This window comes from Oppia nitens, unplaced genomic scaffold (genome assembly GCF_028296485.1).
Source record: "Oppia nitens isolate AA-2021 unplaced genomic scaffold, nextdenovo-longstitch-racon4-pilon3 scaffold15_pilon_pilon_pilon, whole genome shotgun sequence".
Lineage (NCBI taxonomy): Eukaryota > Metazoa > Arthropoda > Arachnida > Sarcoptiformes > Oppiidae > Oppia > Oppia nitens.
The window spans coordinates 861,812-884,075 of record NW_026533194.1 but is presented as its reverse complement, the minus strand read 5'-3'; the positions used below and the strand labels follow the sequence as shown (position 1 = coordinate 884,075).

The 22,264-nt window shown below is 27.1% G+C and overlaps 7 protein-coding genes across 8 annotated transcripts; 4 read left to right on the top strand and 3 right to left on the bottom strand.

Annotated features, from left to right (window-relative positions):
• Positions 1–3,683: 3,683 nt before the first annotated feature.
• On the bottom strand, positions 3,684–4,300 carry LOC128964909 (alpha-crystallin B chain-like). The gene has a single exon (XM_054311565.1). It carries the CDS (start codon positions 4,164–4,166, stop codon positions 3,684–3,686), a length of 483 nt encoding a protein of 160 aa, XP_054167540.1. The 5' UTR covers positions 4,167–4,300.
• A 939-nt stretch (positions 4,301–5,239) lies between these two features.
• On the bottom strand, positions 5,240–5,901 carry LOC128964230 (heat shock protein beta-1-like). The gene has a single exon (XM_054310799.1). It carries the CDS (start codon positions 5,763–5,765, stop codon positions 5,286–5,288), a length of 480 nt encoding a protein of 159 aa, XP_054166774.1. The 5' UTR covers positions 5,766–5,901; the 3' UTR covers positions 5,240–5,285.
• A 190-nt stretch (positions 5,902–6,091) lies between these two features.
• On the top strand, positions 6,092–6,885 carry LOC128964908 (alpha-crystallin A chain-like). The gene is made up of 2 exons (XM_054311564.1): positions 6,092–6,174; positions 6,307–6,885. The coding sequence occupies exon 2, from the start codon at positions 6,313–6,315 to the stop codon at positions 6,883–6,885; it is 573 nt and encodes a 190-aa protein (XP_054167539.1). The 5' UTR covers positions 6,092–6,174; positions 6,307–6,312.
• A 1,608-nt stretch (positions 6,886–8,493) lies between these two features.
• On the bottom strand, positions 8,494–10,348 carry LOC128964184 (mitochondrial thiamine pyrophosphate carrier-like). Of its 2 annotated transcripts, XM_054310745.1 has the most exons (3): positions 8,905–10,348; positions 8,662–8,752; positions 8,494–8,537 (listed from the first exon to the last, which is right to left on the bottom strand). In XM_054310745.1, exon 1 carries the CDS (start codon positions 10,012–10,014, stop codon positions 8,968–8,970), a length of 1,047 nt encoding a protein of 348 aa, XP_054166720.1. In that variant the 5' UTR covers positions 10,015–10,348; the 3' UTR covers positions 8,494–8,537; positions 8,662–8,752; positions 8,905–8,967. The 2 variants fall into 2 exon arrangements, with proteins under 2 accessions (XP_054166720.1, XP_054166728.1); XM_054310753.1 differs by lacking the exon at positions 8,662–8,752 and having other exon boundaries at positions 8,519–8,537.
• Positions 10,349–11,408: 1,060 nt separating this feature from the next.
• On the top strand, positions 11,409–13,347 carry LOC128964024 (zinc finger protein 624-like). The gene has a single exon (XM_054310586.1). It carries the CDS (start codon positions 11,540–11,542, stop codon positions 13,274–13,276), a length of 1,737 nt encoding a protein of 578 aa, XP_054166561.1. The 5' UTR covers positions 11,409–11,539; the 3' UTR covers positions 13,277–13,347.
• A 1,592-nt stretch (positions 13,348–14,939) lies between these two features.
• Positions 14,940–16,161, top strand: LOC128964907 (RCC1 and BTB domain-containing protein 2-like). The gene is made up of 2 exons (XM_054311561.1): positions 14,940–15,651; positions 16,151–16,161. The coding sequence occupies exons 1-2, from the start codon at positions 14,940–14,942 to the stop codon at positions 16,159–16,161; spliced, it is 723 nt and encodes a 240-aa protein (XP_054167536.1).
• A 400-nt stretch (positions 16,162–16,561) lies between these two features.
• Positions 16,562–17,035, top strand: LOC128964906 (uncharacterized). The gene has a single exon (XM_054311560.1). The coding sequence runs from the start codon at positions 16,562–16,564 to the stop codon at positions 17,033–17,035; it is 474 nt and encodes a 157-aa protein (XP_054167535.1).
• The last annotated feature ends 5,229 nt before the right edge of the window (positions 17,036–22,264 follow it).

Below are 22,264 nucleotides of genomic sequence, written 5' to 3'. Positions count from 1 at the left end.
ATGCGATCACGTACATCAATCGGTGATGTGTTTCGGTGATTACGGTCTTGTTTATCATCAAACCGTCGTTGTTTGTCTTGTGGTAGACGTCCAATCGGTGTCACAGGTGGTCGTATTAGTGGATGTTTCTTTTCGGTGTGATTTGTGATATCACGCTTAACGGTGAACAAACCAATCTGTGGTATTCGCGGACTACTGCCGGAACACCCAAACGATTTGTTATGCGATTTGATCGGCTCCTGTCGTCGACATTGACGTTTCCAATGATATTCGGTGAAACCGTGTCGAAGACATCGAGGACAAGGAGTCGGCGGTATGTCATACTTACGATTGTCTTTACGATTTATGTGATTGTTTTCGGTGACAATACCGACTTTTTTGACTGTCATATGTGCGACTTTCGGTTTATTCGAGATATGTCGTTGACTTCGCAGGCGCACAGTTGTCTTCATTTCTGCGATGTCGAGTCCAACGAGAACATCGTACGCGATATCCATTACGTGAATCGTTACGTATTCGGTGTGTCCGTCCATTTGAATCTTAACGTTGACGACACCGAGTGTATACTTATCGCCGGCGATGGTACCTACTTTGGTCTTATGTCGCGCGTCGGGTCGGAGTTTCATTTGTTTTGCGACATCCTTCGATAAGATAGTAATGTCGGCACCATTATCGATGAAAGCTCTTACGGGTTTGTCATTTATACGTATGTCTCGATATCGTTCAGTATGCGAGACAGCGTTTACCACTGGATCGGGATTTATCGGTTCTGTTCTCGGACATACGCGCATCCAGTGATATTCGGTTATGCCGTGTCGTCGGCATCGTGGACATGGAGTCAGTGGCCTATCATTGTTACATTTCTGTCGCTTTTTCCAATGATTACGTTTCGGTTGGCCGTCTTCATCGTCGATAGCGTTAACGTTAAAACTTTTATTTCTTTTTCGTGTCTCTTCGACGAGAAGCGCTATCTGTAGCCATTCTTGAGGCGTTGTTGGTCGTTGACAGGCAATCAGCGGCCTGTAGTAGTCGGGCATACCTTTGGTTAATAGACCTATCTGTTGGTCGTCGGAGGCGCGCGCTTCATCCAGAAGGCGGCGCATTTCGTGATAGTACGTGAGTACGCTTTCATTAGCTTTGAGTTTTCGGTCGGAGGCTTCAACAAGACCGTGACCAACCATACGACCAAAACGCGCAATCATAAGAGATCGGCATTCGGCCCAGGTCAGGTTTGGAAGTTTTCGGGCGACTTCACGACAATACCAACTGAAGGCATCGCCGGTCAAGTGCTTGGCGAGCGCAAGCAGCCTCTCGTAGTCGTTATAAGCGTATGTCAATGCGGTGAAGCCATCGAGCCATTCGTCGATAGGAGTTACGGAGGAACCGCCTATAAATGGTTCACATAATTTCGATGCGTGTTTTACGGTACTATGCGGTCCTGTTGTTAAGGTATCGGCATCGGAGTCCAATCTCTGTACGCTTGTAGTCGATAAACTCGATGCCGTATTGCGATTGTTAATCACATTTCGTGCGGCGGCGGCCACTTGTGCAGCTCTGGTCAGCGTTGCCAGACGTTGTGCTAACCCATCCTGTGTCGGGTCGTTAGTCATATCGCGGGTCAATGCTTCCAAGTCTGAAGCGATTGACGACAAGTCTTCATTCGTGTCTTCGGAAATCGGGTTGAGTCCGTTCGCACCCGTCGTTACGTTCAGGTCGTTACTGAACGGCGGTAGTGTTCGGCCACTACGTAACTGTTGAGACATCGTTGTCTTCGTATCGTTTTTCTAAAACGCTTTATTAACGAAAAAACCGTTGAATCGATGAGAGCCGTTAAGGCGACAAAAAACCGTTGTTTTTTGAATTCAAAAGTGTCGGTGAGTAGGTCGTCGAAGTCGATTTACTTTCGATATCCGCGTGGTAAGTATCTCAGTCGACTGCGCCAATTGAGTTGAGTGGCCGTTGATCAGGCGGCCAATAACTCGGGTTCGGTTAAGTATACGAAATAAGTACACGTTTTTATATGAAAGCAAACGATTTTATTAAATATAAAATATGCGACTAAACGCTGTGAAAGCTAAACGACTACTACTGTTGCGGAAACGGTAGAGTCGTTGAAATAATGCAATGCTGCCGCTTATGATGTTGTGTTGAGCGCCAGCTGTTAACACAAAATATTGTATATAATTATAAAAATTTTTCATTTTATTTATTTCATAATTAAATTATATAATTATTGATTTTTCAAATTTATTCATATTGTATTATTGTATATTTATACTTGTATTATACAGTAACTCAATAAAATTTTTAGCATTTCTACTATAAATAACAATAATATTTATATYTAAAATAACTTAATATTATAAATTATAATTATATAAAAATTAAATATAACATTGTATATTTAAAAATAACAACAATAAAATAACAATTAAAAAATAATTTTATTCAAATACTGTATATATATATATATATATATATATATATATATATATATAAATTACACACAAATAATATCGGTAGTAATTGTTTTTTTTTATAAATTAGTATATGAATTCAATTGCTAATAATAATATGATATATWATTATTAAAATAAAAAAGTTCAACAAACAGTGTCTGGTTAGTTAATCGATATAAATTATATAATTTTAATTTTAATTATTTATTTTTTATATCCTATAACTTATAAATGATAATTAAGCTAAAATATAATAATAAATTATATTCCATAACTATTATTATTTTATACYACATTTACATATTAATAAAATACTACCGGTAAACACTATGACCTGGAATAAACACAAATCAAATATATAGAGAGTATAGAAAATGCAATCATAAATAATTTCAATTACATTATTATAATACTTGTATTGACTGTGTGTTTGATTAAATGACTACTCTTTTAATTAGATATTTTGATTTTAATAGATTAATAAAACTTGTAATAAACATGTAGTTAATTAGATGTTTTGTAAAAATGAGAACGGTAAAATTATTATATATCTATATGACACTGATACTATTTGTAATCTTTTATTACAAATTAATTATTTATTAACTTTTATAATTTAATGTTTTATAGAATTTATTATTTAATTACTAAAATTAATTATTAAATAGTAATTATATTTTAATTTCTATCTATTTCTATAGTTTTTTTTGTTTTTCCTATTTTGCAAACTTTTTTTTGCTAAAACTAATTTTATAACAAAAAATAGGCGTTATTTGTCTTTATAAATGGTGTGGTTTTTTAAAACTATTTTTTAATTTTTTTTATCAATTGATATATACTAGTAATAATCTTTATGTAATTTCAGTAAAAATCAAAATATAATATAAATATATAAAATGATTATAATATATAAAATGATTATAATATATAAAATTATCTAAATATTTATTTATTATTCAATTAAGTTTTAAAAAATTCACTATTAATTATATTAATTTATTTCTAAAAATTAAATAAACTTTTACTTGTTTTTAAATTTATTTTATTAGTTCAAAAATCTTATTCAGATTAGTAATACATGAAGTAAACTAATTTTAATATTATAATGTAATGTTATGATTATAATAGTATTATATATTGAAATACTAAAATATAATAATAAATTATAAATAAAGAACTTATAAATGAAAAAATCAAATCAAWTCAATTCAATGACCAAAATGTTTATTCTGTTTGTTTGTCTCCTTCGGTGATAGCGATGGGAACCACACGTTCAACACCACTGATTGGTGGCAACTGTTCTTTCTTAGCCTCAATAGTCAGCACACCATTCGGCTTAAGACTTGATATCACGTCATCAGGTTTACAGCCATCGGGCAAAGTGTACCGTCGGGTGAACTCTCGTGCAATCCATCCGTGATTATCACTTCTTTCTTCATGTTTGCCATGAATTTGAATACTATTGCCAATAGTCTTGACTTCAATTTCTTCGGGTTTGAAATGACTGACGTCTAACTTTACCGAAAAGTTATCGCCGGTGTTGGCCACTTGTGATGATCCAGAAATTTGATTCAATTGACTCATTGATCGGTTCCAGTGGTCGTCCAATTCATGTAAATCCAAATCAAACAACCTCTGCGGCCAATCAAACAAATGTTGATTTCGGCGACAAACAGATGAACGATACGGCAAATATATCAAAGACATTATTATTTAATTGCAATTAATATAATCACAAATTCAATGATAAATACAGTATTATTGTTATTATATAGCTTTTAGAGAGTACTAAAAGTTTTGTAGTTTTACTGAAAACTTGTTTCAATTGATACTCGCATTGCTTTCACTGCAAGACTTATATAGTGTTTTGCAGTGAAACCAGAATTTTCTAGAAATGCATAGAAAAGTCTAGACTTTGATTGTATGTATTGTACGCACACTTCACTGCTTAACGTTGACTGAGTTCTCGATATTTCTCTGTTCAAACATACTATGCATTTGACATACAATACAGTATATTGAGAGCTCAGGTATGTATTAATTATCAGTTAAACYATATAATATTGATAAATAATATTATATTAAAAAAATGTTTTTATTTACTATAATACAAATTTTATTAAAATAAATGCAATGCAATTTATAACAATAATTACTTAATTTTTTTGTAATAATATTTATAAACATTGATTTAAAATATAGATATTATATACAAGATTTACAATATTATAACTAAGTTTTGTTATATAAAGTATATAAACTCATAAATTATAATTAAAAATATTATTATATTGCCTTTCAGTGATTATTTACAATAGAAATCAATGAAATGTTTTTTATTCAGTCAATACAAACAAATTTGTTATTCAGTTTCAATTTTGAAACTTTCGGTAAATATTTTAACTTATAAATGATATTAATAAATATATGCCAATAATAGGCCACTAATTGAACACACAATCATCTGATGATTAAATTACATCTAATAATTTCGTTTATATAGTAAACGACAAAAAAAGTAAATAAATCAAAATACAATAAAAGTTTATATTAAAATATATTAATTTAATAAATTATATTAATTTTTAAAAGTTAATTTTATTAATTTTATCAGAATATTAATTACATATTAATAAATTTAATATTATATTATAATAGAGGATTATTAATTCAAAAAATATATCAGATTAGTAATCAGTAAACTAATTTTAATATTATAAAGTAATAAAGTATATGTTATTATTTGTTATTATTATTAATAGTTAAACAAATTATAGTTTTAAATCAATTGAATAATTGATAAACAAATCAACCAAAAAAACAAATTTATTGTTTGTCTCCTTCGGTGATAGCGATGGGAACCACACGTTCAACACCACTGATTGGTGGCAACTGTTCTTTCTTGGCCTCAATAGTCAGCACACCATTCGGCTTAAGACTCGACATCACTTCCTCGGCTTTGCAGCCATCGGGCAAAGCGTACCGTCGGGTGAACTCTCGTGCAATCCATCCGTGACTATCACTTCTTTCTTCGTGTTTGCCATGAATTTGAATACTATTGCCAATAGTCTTGACTTCAATTTCTTCGGGTTTGAAATGACTAACGTCTAACTTTACCGAAAACTTATCGCCAGTATTGGCCACTTGTGATGATCCAGAAATTTGATTCAATTGACTCATTGATCGGTTCCAGTGGTCGTCCAATTCATTTAAATCCAAATCAAACAAACTCTGCGGCCAATCAAACAAATGTTGATTTCGGCGAAAAACAGACGAGCGATACGGCAAAAACAGATTCAAAGCCATTATTATTTAATTGCAATAATTATAATCACAAATTCAATGTATTATTGTTGTGGATATGTATCAAAAGTATTATTGTTATATAGCTTTTATAGTGTACTAAAAGTTTTGTAGTTTAACAGAAAATTTGTTTCAATCGATACTCGCATTGCTTTTACTGCAAGACTTATATAGTGTTTTGCAGTGAAACCAGAATTTTCTAGAAATGTATAGAAAAGTTAACGTTTTAATTGTATGTATTGTACGCACACTTCACTGCTTAACCTTCACTGAGTTCTCGATATTTCTTTGCCTAACATACCATACATTTGACTGCAAAGCGGTATTCAAAGCATTGAAACGCCGATAGACTTCACGAACATTCCGGTGCTTTCGCTAACAAATCACAAAATACTATATATTGAGAGCTCAGGTATGCATTGCATTGCAGTTAAAAAGTTTTATCTTAATATTAATATAACTTTGAAAACAGTTATTTCAAAACTTTTTTTTAAAAGTAATTGATTTATATATCTATATTTGTAAACAATTACTGTATTAAAAGACAGAAATGTTTGTCAATTTATTAGTTCCGTATAAACGCCGATACACTGACTGTTGGGATGATTTGTTTTCGGTGGACATCAATGATTGGTTTGATGTCAATGAAAGAGTAACTCCGAAAAAGAGAGTCAAACGTTTAGCGGTCGATGACCTGAAACCAAACACTACATCATTACAAGTAATGGCTAACAATGACAACAAGTTTATGGTTCGTCTCGATTGTAATCATTTCCGACCCGAAGAGCTTGAGGTCAAAACTAATGGCAAATTTGTTACAATTCACGGCAAACACGAGGAAAGAGAGGACAATAACGGATGGATTGCCCGTGAGTTTACCCGACGGTACGCATTGCCTGACAATTGCGACGACTCTACTATCACATCGAATATTAACCCGAAAGGTGTCCTCACTATTGAAGCCATGAAAAAGTCGAAAGACATCGGAAAAAATCAACGAAATATTTCGGTTAATGTCATCAATGATACTGAAGAAGACAATGGCTATGAAAGCGAAGACAACATTAAAAACAACAACAACAATAACTTGAAGACTACAACAATAACCAAAGTCGAGGAATAAATTACTAATAATTTATTATTTTAAAAATATTTTATATAATTATAATAATTACTTAATTTTTCATTTTATTTATTTCATAATTAAATTATAAGATTATTGATATTTACTCATATTGTATATATAATAACAAAATAAAACATATTAGAAAAGAAATAAATATTTTTTTTAAATGTTGTTTTAAATAAATTTATGTAAAACAATAATTTGTTTATTTCTTTAATAATTAACTAAATTTTATTCATATATTACACACAAATACTCTAAATATCGGTTGTAATTGTTTTTAATAAAAATATTTTCAATGAATTCAATTGTTGATAACGAGAAATATGATTTGATATTATAAATTCAAAGTTTTCAAACAAACAGTTAGTGTTAGTGTCAGTCAATCAATTGGTCAAACAATCGGTCAAACAGTCGGTCAAACAGTCGGTCAAACAGTCGGTCAGCCATTAGGGTAACAACCAGAAGAACAAGAAGAAGAACAGATAGTAGTAGTAATACATAGTCTTTGTTGTTGACCACACAGTCAGTCATACTGTACTAACAAGAAGAGAGACCACAGCCATATCAACAAACAAAAGAGACAAACAATGGTTTCATCAGATTTTTACAAACAAAACAGTGACACAAGATTTCTATTGCATTTTGTGACCAGAAAATCAATCGACAGGTTTGGTATGTGTTTGTGCGGTATTGTCACTGTCTACTGTCTGTACAAACATCTTGATGGACATCCGATGCCAGTGGATCCGACAAAAGGATGGCAAGTGTGACGACGACGACAAGGCCAACGACGTCGGTGGTGGTGATGATGGTGTGTCTGTCCTATCATTCTTCTAGTACTTGTAGTAGTAGTAGTGGTGGTTAATAGAGAGCCACAAAAAAAACTCAAGAAGTAATTATCTGAAACATTTCAAATGATATTTCAATCAAATAAAAAAAACCATTTGTTTAGAAAACAATTGATTTTGAATTTATTGTTTTTTTGTTGTTGATTACAATTTTACTTTTTTAAATTACTAATTAATATATAATTTAAAAATATATTTATATAAAAATTTTTGGCTATAATTAGAACTTATTATAAAATTTTTTTTATAGATTAGTTTCTTAGTTAATCTTATTTATTAAAATAACTAAAAAATAAATAAATAAAGTTTAGATGAGTATTATGAGATCAAATTATCAACTAAGTTGATATAAATTATGAATATTATATAAATATACATTAAATTAGTTGATTATTATTTGAGCAAAAATTGTTTTTTTTCAAAAAATTATAAATTTAATTTTTCCGAATATACAGTATAAACTAATTAATACAAAACAATTTAATATATATATATATAGCAATAGCAAATATAATCTATCGTTTTAATTTTATATAAAATTTACAATATTATATACTACGGTATAAGTACAGTAACAATTGATATTGTTTTGAGAAATTATATAACATTAATATTATTATTATTATTACATATATTTATGCTAATTATTGATTGTATAATCAGATCTTTGAACTTATTTCTAAACTTGAAAGACATCGACAATCAAGACTAACAAACAAAATTAAAAAATAAAATAAAATATATTTATTATAACTTTTCATTTCAAATTTCAGTTCAATTCGGGTGACAAATATTGATCTAATATTTTGAAAAATAAATATAATAAAAAAAACAAATAAAAACTTTTAATAATAAACAACTCTATTAATAAAAAGTAAAACATATAAATCAGAAAAAAATTATTATTGTATATTTTGCTTACCGTAATAGTCACACACATATAGACAGACATACATAGAAATACAGTCAATACAATACTACGGTAAGTATAATAATACTTGTGAAATGTAAAACTAAAAAAACAAAAAAAAAAACTAAATACAACAAAAAATAATTACCAGTAAATCATTAAATACTGAGAAAGATTTTACAGTATAGTATATAAGGCAGTCATACAATCATATATAATAAGTTAAAATTTATTTTTAAAAAGGGAAAGTCATACCCTTTTTGTTTTGTTTTGTTTGTTTAATGTCTGTCCACTGTTTCACTTAACGGGTCGGTAAATTCAAATGGACGACAAAAATTTGTAGGCATTTTCGTAGAGCGAAAAATGAAAAGCCGTAACCAGTGCGGCCTTCACTAGACTAGGAGTTAGACCCTTATAGAAGGCAAGCATCCGTTCCTGGCGTAYAATCTGAACAATACAGTCGACCAGACCTTTATAGGTGGCCACTGCGCCGAAACCGCGACGCGAATTCTGAAAACCTTCGACTTGTAGTCGTTTTTTAATCAAATCAAGCGGATAGACAGTCAGTTTGGCTAACAGTCCGGAAATGGCACCGCAGACAAAGGTTTTCTCAAAATGTATCCACGAGTTGTGTGTCTGATGATCGGGATCGTCATCTTCGGTTAGTTTTATCAATTTGTTTATCGAACTCTTTTCGGATATGTTATCAAATAGATTGTAGACCGTATTGTAGACCGTAAACTGCATRCCAGTGTACGGTGCAATCTGGACGAGTGTCGGAACCAAACCGCGAAACAGTCCGCGTAGACCTTCGCGGCCAACAATCATGCGAAAGGCGTGCGGTGTTGAGCGATAAGTACGCGGTTCGGACTGCGCTATCAAACGCGTTCGGATCACATCTAGTGGATGGGCGGCCAGTGTGGCACTGAAGCCGGCCATCGATCCGCAGAGAAAGTGTACGGTGTGTTGATGTCGGCGAGCAAATTCCCGTTGGCGGTCACTGTCCATAAGCCACGAACGATTCATGGCTTCGGTGTACAACTCGAACGATGAAAACTGTATCATACCGTAGACGGCGGACAACGCTTGGGCACAGAGATGGGCCTTCCAGAGGGCTCGGAAACCTTCTTCGGCTACAATTGTGCGGACGGCGTGCGGTATCGACCGGTATTTCGATGATACACTGTGTCGGCGAATCGGTTCCAGTTGTAATTGAAATCGTATTTTAATGATATCCARCGGTTGACAAATAAAACGAGTGGCGCAACCGCTAACAGCACCGGCAGTCGCGTGACGCCACGTAACGCCCGACGGTTGCCACTTCTTGTCCGGACGTGTCTTAGCCGACGGATTGAAACCAATCATTGTTTAGTTTGTATGACTACTACTACTACTACTACAATAACAAGTGGTCAGTTCAACGGCTAATGTCGATATCACACGGCTTTTCAATTTGTTTGTCACCACTTTTGTTGACCAAATCTTCGGTAAATGCGRTGGACATCAGTGACCACTCTTCTCTCAATCTCTCTCTCGATTGCAAATCTTGTTGTTGTTGTTGTGGATCAGTTCATTTGATTTATTAATATATGGATAATATGTTATGTTATATAATATATCAGTGATTATCCATATGATTACAAATTCAATAAAAAATAATTATTTTAATTTTATATTCAATTGTTTTCAAGTGATAATAAACATATAGTAAAAGTCAATAATAATTATAAATAAAATGTTTTCAAATTAATTTTAACTATAAGGCGTTGTTCACATATTATACTTGATCGGCCAAAGCGAACTTTTTGCGAACGAGGGGGAGGGGGGGGGTAAAAGTCTATTCGAAATGAATTTAAGGGGGTAAACTTAATCCTTTGATAAACGATTTAATAACTAATTTTGAATAAATATATGACTTTTGAATAATATTAATTTATTTTATTATTTGATTATTTTAAAAGTGAAAATAATTTTATAAAATATTCATTTAAATGATGGGGGGAGTTAAGGACCTAAAAGTCAATAATAATTATAAATAAAATGTTTTCAAATGTGTTTTTGAATTTCAATGCCATTKACTATAATATACTGTAATAATTACAGTWCAGTACAGTAATAGACATTGACAGTGTATTAAAAAAACTGTTTAATTATATTCAAAACCAAAACAACAATGGCCGCCCACTAACACAGTAGTGTATGTATATATGCGCGCAATATTAGTGTTTAATGCTTAAAGTAGCAGAGTTTTACAAAGCATTATTAGTTATTATACATACTAGCTTATTTGTATGTATATATATTAAGTGTAATCTATGATAAATCTATGTGCTTGTGTGGTGCGTCTACTATTGTTTTGGTATTGAATATAATTGAACAGTTTTACTATATCAGTACTACTGATTCATTAGTGATTGTATTGTTATCTATTGGCTAAACATAACATTTATTATTATTATATTATTATTATTATTAAGTATAAAATATTTTCAATAGACTTCATAATATTATTAAACAATTATTATTACAGTAATAGGATATACAGTTTACATAAAATATTAAAAACACATATTATTATTATTATTATAAATATTTATAGTATCATTACTATACTACCTGTACTATACAGTGTACAATATAAGCAAATATCTAATATACTGTAATTAATAATTAGTTAAAAACTTTTTAAAATTTAATTTGCAATATATTAAACATCCCCCACAAATAAATACAGTGTTATTATTATTATTATTATTGTTATTAAAAATCATTGCATAAAAATTGTTGTCAATTATTATTATTATCTAAAAAAATGTTAATCAATTAATTAATTCAATGGTAAATAAATAAATAGTGATAATTATTTACTGAATAAAAACAAACACACAAAATGGTACGGAAGACCAAAAGTATCACCAAAACTGATCCAATGATTATCATTGAAGTCGAGGATCTGTTCGATGAACTGACGGCTGAAAACAACAGACTCGTCAATGAGTTGTTGTTTGCAAACAATTGTTTGAATTTATTGAWTGAATTGAAAAGTTATTTACAGATAATTCACGCGAAATACAAGACAATGATTGCTGAAGAAGACGTCAAACAGTGGCAGAGATTACAAGAATCAGTGGACACGACTGTTGAAGAATACAATCAAAGCAAAACAAGACTGAAAGCAATAGAAAATACTGTTAATCGCGAGTCAAATGATGACAAACTATACAAGTCTTCAGCTGACAYCACAAGTAATTGTTTGTCGTCGTCGACAACAACAGTGAAATCAATATCCAAGAAGAGGTCTCATACGATCAATAAATCTAAACTCAACGACAATAGTCGGCCATACGTTTGCCGACACACGGATTGCGGCAAACGTTTCAAACTGAAGAGTCATCTGTCGTTACACACGTCGACAGTACACAACACAAACGTSAGGACACACACGTGTCACGTGTGCCACAAGTCGTTCAAAGCCCGTAAACTTCTTGCCGATCATCTGATGATACACGACGTCAATCGTATGAAATACCAGTGCCCCGAATGCGGCAAATTGTTGTCGACAATGAAATATCTGCGAATACATCAACGATCAGTTCATTCGCTAGACATTACCGACCAGACTAACGATGACCACTTACCCGATGCAGTCAAACCTGATCACGAATTGGCCCGTATGTGTCAAAACAATTACGACCAGAAAACCCAACAGTACTACTGTCCCGATCGGGGCTGTCGTAAACCCTATGCACAGTTGTGGCGTCTGTACAATCATTTTAAGTCAACACATCCCGAACTGCAGTCAACAATATCAGTTGATGACTGCAATCTGCAGACGACGACRACGACAACTATTGTCGACGACACCAATAATTCGAGCGGTGATCGAAAATCAGATGAAATACTTCTATTGTTGTTAAAACAAAACAATTTCGACGAACAACAGCAACGCTATTTGTGTCCATTTCCCGGCTGTGATCGCAAGTATGTAGAAAATCGTGGCCTACAGTTGCACTTTGAGGTCTCTCACTATAAACCCGAATGCAAACCGTTTGTCTGTCGACAGTGCGGAATGGGATTCAAACGAAACTGTATGCTTAAGGAACACATGAAGACACACGAACTGAATCGTCAGAAGACATTCCAATGTCCTGAATGTGATAAATCGTTTTACAAAGGATTTGATCTGAAACGACACGAACGTACCAAACATTCCAATGGAGCGGCATTTAAGTGCGGTATCGATGACTGTCAGGAAATGTTTGCCACTGTTCATCAGCGAAGACTACATCGTCAGTCAGTGCACAACAAAAAGTATGCGTTAAACTATAAACCCGATAAACATTTGTGTCAGTGGCCTGGCTGTGACTACCGGTGCGGTAGTACTACTCAGCTGAACAATCATACCCGAATACATACGGGTGAACGACCGTATGTTTGTCAATGGCCACAGTGTGACAAACGATTTCGGCTGAAGATTGGCTACGATAGGCATCAGATATGTCATGAAAATTTGAAACCCTATGCCTGTCAATGGCCCGGTTGTGACTATAGGGGCAATACTGCCATCAACTGTCACGTTCATCAAAAGATACATCAAAGACAACAACAACAACAAGTGATTAGTTAATAATTAAAATTTATGTTTTTTTAATTGATGTATACATACATACCCAGTACAATTAATTTATTAATTAAAAACCGGTAATTTTTATTTTATTATTATAATTTTATATATTGTTAAATTTGTTTATTATTATTATATTATACCAGTTATTGTTTATCATAAATATATTGTTTTTTATATCAAATTTTTTAATTAAAATTTTTAATTTATTAAATACCTATTTKTTGTTATTTGTGTTTATTTCTAATAAAAATAAAGTTGTGAGTAAAAAAATATGTGATGAAAAAATAAATACGATATACAGTAAGCAAAATAATAAATTATGTATTTTTTAGAAATATTAAACCATTTATAATAATATAAATAAATTATTAAAGTTTATATAAATCCAAATATTTAATTGCATATTCAAATTATTTTTATCAATTTATATTTAAATCTATATTTAATATTACTAATATTATAATAATTTAGATTTTTTTAAAAATTGTATTATATTAGTAGAATTATTTTTACTAAAAATTAGTTATATTAATATTATTGTAAAAATAATTGATTWAAAAAATTATTTAGCATACAATRCATAAACAAAATGACAACCATTTGATAAAACCATTTATAWTTTTTTTTTTGTTATATAAYATTATTTACACTGTATAATATTTAAAATATATTGTTTAAGTAATTTTATTTATTTATTTATTTTGTACAAATAGTAAAATAAATGCTAATAATAATAAAAAATTATTTTTAAAAAATGTCGWKAAAACATAGTTAACAAAAAATAGATATTTAATTTATTTTTTCATATATGTGTAAATATTTTTTTATATGGCTATATATTTTATAATAATAAWTTTTTTGATAAAAAAATACATGCATAGCATACATAATTTTAAGACAATAATATTTACAATACAGTTATTTTGCTAACAATTATTAACAATAATTAGACGCACCTGAATGTACTGTTATTATTATCAGCACAGGTAAGGTATCACCAAATCCGGGTGCGGTATAATCAACAAATTAAAACAAAACAGTATTTGTTTATATATATATATAGCATTATACCAGTTAATAATATTTGATAAACTAATTATATTATTATTATTATAMTGTATATGTTATTCACAAATTTTATATAAATTATATGATTATAAACTAMTATGATAACAAGTCATAAAACTTTATTTATATGTATGATTTGTGATAACTTTATACAGTATTTTGCAGACATCTATAAAAAAGTTGTGTCTAATATCATAACAAAAGTATAGTATAGTATAATAATACAGTAGAAATACAGTTAAAAAAAGTAGAAATTTTTTTTATTATATTTATAGTGAATTGTTAATAAATAAATAAATTATACAAATATACAACAAATATATAGCCAGTATTTTTTTMATAGTAAGTTATGTAAAATATTTTTATCAAAAAAAAAACAAACAAATTATTTTCATTTATTTAATTTATCTAAATTTTATAATTAATTTAAACTAATCTATAAAAATATATATATATTTATAACAAACTTAGTGAATAAAGTATTATTGTACTTATATTAAAATATTAATATAAATAATCAGTACTATCTATTGTACTGTACATGAAATTTTATTTATTTATATACTGTATATAAAGTAATAATAATAATAAAGTTATGAATGATTTGTTAACTAAGTTTTTGTTATGTAATAAAATACCGGAAACCATTAAATTAGATATTAAACTATTGCACTGTACGGGCAATAATGTATGGTTTGTTACCAGTGCTGACCAATGCTATGTATTGGGCGATAATATGTGCGGCGAACTCGGTTTGGGTCATAAATTACCGGTTAATGAACCCCAAGTTGTACGGGAATTGTGTTCAATTGAGTGCCAAAAATTTATTATCGGAACCGACTTTGGACTGTGTCTGACAAGTGACCAACAGATATATAGCTGGGGGTCTGACAGCTATAAACAATTGGGTAGACATACCTGCCATATGTACAGTAAACCTGCTAACATACCGTTCCTTTCGGATAAATCCATTACGGATATTGCTTCAGGTTTTCTACATTCACTGGCACTTACCAGTGATGGCCGTGTCTATGGATGGGGTGATAACCGGTGGGGTCAGGTAGGATGCGGTCAAAGATTGGATCGGATTAGACGACCCAGTTGTCTAATATTTCCGCCAAATACTTGTATCAAATCAATCAGTTGTATCAATTGGTGTTCACTTGCCATAACAGCCGACGGTCTGGTATATTGTGGCGGTTGGACTAAACACAAACAATTTCGCGATAAAACTAGACTTAACTTTCACTTACTGGCGCTCATACCTAATATCAGTGACATTAAGTCACTTTCAATTGTTTATTTAGGTTTGTTTTCATATAATTAATAACTTATATAATACTAGCTATATATTATACTTAATAACTAAATTTATATTATATTTTTATTCAATAATTGATATACTTTTTATAAATGATATTATTAAATATTATTAAATTTTATTAAATTAAATCAACAAAATCTCATTTCAATTGATTTATATTCTAATAATTTGTTAATAATAGTAATAATAATAATAATTATTATTATTCATTTGTTATACATAGGACCTGATTATTATACATTGTTTTTGAATTTTAATGGACAAGTATTTCTCAATGACTTTGATATACTAAAACCAATTGATAACCGAATAATTATCAGTACTGGAGTCAAACAATTGTTTGGTCACTATGTCTATAAAAATGACAATAGATTTTATGAAATAATTTATAATAAAAATGATCAGGATCATCATCATCATCATCATTTTAAATTATCCATGATGTTAAATTTTACAAATTTTTCCGATTTATTTGCTTGTAGACATGGCTTAACTATTGAAACAATTAATCTATCCATGTATATGATAAATAAATCCATAAATATTGCTTATAAATTTTATATGAAATTTACTATTCAATATCAAATATCATCAGGTAGATATGGCAATGTATATTGTGTCCTTGATAAGATTACTAAAAAATTTATGGCTATCAAAGAGATAATTGTTGGTAAGTAAATGTAAATTTTTTTTTAAAAAAAATAATAATAATTAACATTTATTATTGATATACATTTTATTATTATTATTATTTTAAATACAAAGATAATAATAATAGCGGCTCTTATAAAATCAAACGTGAAGTCAGACAACTGTTTAGACTTCGGTCACCATTTGTTGTCCGATGTTATGACGCCTGGTTTGAGTTGAAAAACAATAGACTATACATTCAAATGGAGTTATTGTCGCAAACGCTCAGAAATGTCATCGATATGAAGGCAAAGACATTTCATAGACAACAACAACAACCGACAAAACCCATGGATCCGATCGAGTATTATATTTCAAGTCATCTGATGCTAGAGTTATGCGAATGCGTTGAATATTTGCATACAAGACATCCAAAGGTTATTCATCGGGATCTCAAACCTGCAAACATACTTATCAGTGATAATCCTATTTGTAATAATAATAATAATAATAGTTTGAATCGTTTTGTTAAATTGGGTGACTTTGGTTTGGCCACTGATCACAATCACCATCATTTGACAACTAATCGACATCAAGATAGTCATACACAATGTGTCGGAACGTTAGCATATATGGCACCGGAAGTTATATATTCAGGAAAATATAATGAATTCAGTGATATCTATAGTTTAGGTTTAATATGTAAAGAACTTTTCGATATCAATCCATTTAAGTAAATAACAAATAATAATAAGTTTATTAATATATTGTATATAATTAAAATTTTATGTATATTTTTTGTTGTTGTCGTTGTATTTATTGTTATCAAATAGCTCTAAAATCACCATGGACAATTACATTAAGACGCCCATGCTCAATTATGTTGACAATTTGATTGTTTTATTGGACTCAATGATTGAAATTAATAACATATACCGTCGACCCTCCAGTACTTATATAATAGCAAATAGTAATAAATGGATGTTTGATAAGAAATTTTTAGACAAAAATCAATCAAATTATAAACAAATTTTTACTAATATTACTAATAATAATAATAACAATAATAATTTTTTTAGAAATTTTCTAAAATGTAAAATTAATTATCAAATGAAGTAAAATTACTAATAAATATTTTTTTACTTATTTTTTATTAATTCAAAAAATATTATTTTTTTATCAATATCCAATAATAATATAGATCAATTAWATGTTTTTTTTAAATAAAAAATATTATTAAATAGTATTATTGTTTTAAAATTAGATAATATAATACTAAAGACTAATTTTATATAATTATCTTAAGTATATAAAAAATATTATTTATATAATTAGCAATTTATAATTTTATAACAACAGTCATTAATCAATATGTGTCAAAATTTACTGAAAAATATATTAAATTAAATACAATTAGATAATCAAATAATTACTGAATATTGTTTGAAAAGAAAATAATTTGCATAATAAAAAATATTTATAAAAAAAAATTATTTTATTTTTTTTTGTAAAAAAGTGTACAAAAGGWTATGATWATTTTATTTAAAATTTTTATTATTAATCAATTAAATATTTTAAATAATAATAATAGAAAAATAATAATTMTTGATTGTTTGAATTGATTGATTGAAATATTTATTTATTTATTTATTTAAAAACTATAATTATATTAAGAATATAATTTTATTATATAGAAATTATTACAAAAAAATATCATAGCAATTATGTAATTATTATTAAAAAATAAACTCAACTATTGTTAAAAAAATTTACAAACACGCAAACTATAAATATATACCTGTATATAAAAAAATTACACACTATATAAACGATTAAATAATAKTTATTATTTTAAAAACCTAAAATGAAAAAACTATGAAAKTTAACATTATTTTGTCAACATTGTGGATATGTATGCTAGGTATGTATTGTATTTTTTATAAATCATATATATTATTATCATTTAGATATCATTTTGCTTAGATTTTATCTAAATTAGTTAAACATATATATATATATWTAWATTTATAATTTAAAATAATAWTAATAATAATACTGTATATCTGATTAGTACATCAATCACTGGGATCGGTATCATGCAAAAGACCTACCCTTCCCTGTGGTAGCAGCTGTTGTAATCTCTGTATAAATATGTGTTTTACTGATGTCAACGACAAAAGCWCKTGTATAAGATGTCGCGACCGTTTAGGCAATCCTACCAACTGTCCTAAAACAACACTGTGCTCGACCAGAGGATAGTTGTATTTGGGGGGAAAGGGATGCAATTATAATAAAACATAATATATATAACAATAATATCTATCATCCATRATATTAATAGCAATAGTRYWGTTAAATAATTGATCAAAAAAATGGTTAACTAAAACAATTTTCTAAATAAAATATTTTCATAATAATATRAATTTAAAAAAAATTTTTTTTTTTAAATTGATTATAGACTTGATTTAATTGATTAAATATTGTTAATTTATTTAAAAGTGAATTTTTATACAATATAACTAATTATTTTTTTATATATATTTAAATATAATACAATAATTTTCAATAATTTTATTTGTTGTAAATAGTTATAAATTACAGAATTATAGACAATTTATTTTTTTTAATAATRTATATAATTTCTAACAATAAAACTAAAAATCTTTTAAAATATTAATTAATTAATACAATGCAAAACATATTTGATAACAACTCAATAATAATTTCTAACATTAGTTGTAAAAACAAATTATAACAATAGATAAATAATATATAAAAATTATTAATTATTAAAAACTAGTTAAAATATCAATAAAATAAATAAATACAATGGAAATCATATTGCTAACAATTCCATACAATTATGAATATTAATCGGAAACAAATTATAACAATTATACAAATGTGATTAAATAAATAACATTTTAACATTAAACTAATAAAAAGGTATTATGATAAAACTAACTGTAGTTTTCAGTCATAAATAAGTAAACTTTATTACACTTTATTAATGCAGTACATATTAAAATTAATTATTAAAAAATTTGTTAAAAATAAATTAAATTTAATCAAWTTAYWGTTTGCATAATATGTTAGTATGCAATTATTTGATAATTAAATATTTATAACAAAAAAAACACAATTCAATTTAATAATAATTARAATTAATTCATTATAAACACATATATTATAATAATGATATTGTATTTATAAAATACAGTTTTTTATAATTGTTTATAAAAAAATATATACAGTATATACACAATGAATTTATTTATTTTAAAAACAAACGCTATATAATAATTAATTAAWTCATTAAAAATATATACTGTATATAATTTATTAATAATAAAAACAAAAATATAATTAATGATAATTTTTTTTATAAAAAAAACTATAATATTGTTATAATTAAAAAATAATTAGCCGAACAAGCTAATAAAAATTTATACACTCTATGACTGTTTATTGGAAACATATCCATACAATAGAAACCAATGTCAGGACCTGATAGTTTTTCAATAAATGCTATTAATTTTAATTTTGTACATGGTRATTTATATTGATAATTAATTGATGATGATGATAAATAGTACATTGATGACAATGGTTTATGTGCAACTTGGATTAGTCTAGTTAGTTGAAAACTGATGGCTAAAACTGCTGCTAGAAATATTATGGAAAATATCATAAAATAATAGCGCATAATATCTATAGTATCATGGTGATGTGACATATAAATTAATAGTTCAATAGTCAATGATGCTATATAATAGCAAACTGGTAACAAATATTTGAATATATTGTTAACATTATGACACAATTTTTCAATAAAACAATGTTCATTGATTGCCAACGATTTTAATTGTATTAGTACTGTATAATTGTTACGTAATTTTAGTGAGTTTTCAATGTTTTTATTGATTGATGAAAATCTGAGTCTCAAATAAAATGTTAGAAATATAAGTAGAAATGCAAAATAATTGGTACTATAAATCAATTGTCTAATAGTTATATAACAAATAATATTCCAAATTAAATACCAAACTATTGAATAAATTGATAAATAATTTGAACAATAATAACCAGTTGATACTAAATGCAATAATATAATTGGCCATGCTAAATTATTAAATGGTCTATGTAAATATTTAAAATAATACAATAATATTTTACTAAATTTTTGCYTATAAGATTTATCTAAAAAATTATACTGATTAATTTTGTTCATAATTAAATAGCTTATGATAAATATATAATATTTTCGATACMATTCACTAATATTAATAATTAATACAATAGTTARGGCAACGAATACTAATAAACTAATAAAACTAGAAAATACAGCTGTATTTGTTAGATATGGTATCATATTATACATGAAAATATAATTTGAATATTTTTTTGATATAGCAATTATGGCAAATCTTAACATAAATATAAATGTTATGAWTCGATAAATTAATATACGTTTAATTCGTCGGCTATTCAATGGMCGATCAAAATAGTAGTCATCACTMGTTGGATATATTGTTACATAATTTTCATACAAAAACTGGTCCAACAGTTTAAATGATTGTTTAATAAGATTGTTATGATTGGTGCCATTAAATACAAATTCATTATTTTTAATTTTTAGCAATTTGTTCATTATTAATAATTAGTTTTATTTGATATCAATATATTATTTTTATTAATWTATACTGTATTTAAAAATTTTAAGCTTAATTTGTTAATAAATTAAATATTATAGATTAACAGATTTAAAAAATAATATTAAAATAAGTACAATTTTTTCCAATTATTTTTAATATATTTATGTTTTAATTAAAAAATATATTGTATTTTAACTTTCACTCTAAATATAATTTTTTATATAAATATATAATTATATTRTTTAKTAGTCAAATAAATRCTATTTATATTTTATAATTTTCTACTGTATTCAATGAATAATAAAAAAATACTGTAATTACAATAAATCATAATAATTGTTATTATAAGTGCAATATTATTACAAATAACTTTTACATAATTATAACAAAGCTATAAAATATGATATAMAGTATAGCYAATAATATACAGGTATTTAAATATAATTTATAATCTATATTATAGATTCTATAATATACTTAAATATATACTATAAATTTAAAGAGTATTATTTAACCTAAATAAATAAAAACAAAAATTTAATTTATTATTTTAATATGATTATGCATATTATTTGTTTAAAACTATATCAATTCTTAGAAATAATTTATCATATTAATATCATAATAAAAAAAATATTTTTTATTTCTATAAATTTTTTTTTWATAATTTAWAATTATTGAATTTCATTAGTTATATATAACTTATAATATTTTATAAAACTTTTATTTAAATATTAGTTTATAATATWATAGTTGTTATGACAATCCAATGTRAAACAAACTTTTGTAAAAAAAAGTTGRAAAAAACAAATTAAATRTTTTTTTTGTATTAGTTATCAACAGTTATTATTGAYATTTAAATTATTTGTTAAAAGTTTTRTTTTTGTTATGATAATTGTARACAYAATTTAAAAATTTWAATCTGATAGCAAATGTAGTTAATAAAGTATATTAAAACTTAAAATGGATAAATTATTGTAAAAATTGTAACAATAATATAAATATAATGTTAATTTTATTATTAATATATTAAATCAATAATAAATTAATAGTCTAAATGTTTTAAAAAATAGTTGTTTTTATTTTATAATATACTAATTTTATATTTTTGAATTTGAATTTTCTAAATACAATACTTATTTACTAATTTTTTATGAACTAAATTGTTATTTTTCATAAATAATTATAGATTATTAGAAAATTAATGTTTATTGTAATCATTGTATAGATTACTTATTATATCATTTACTTCAATTAAATTGTTATCACATACAGTATATATATATATATATATAATATAAACATATATAT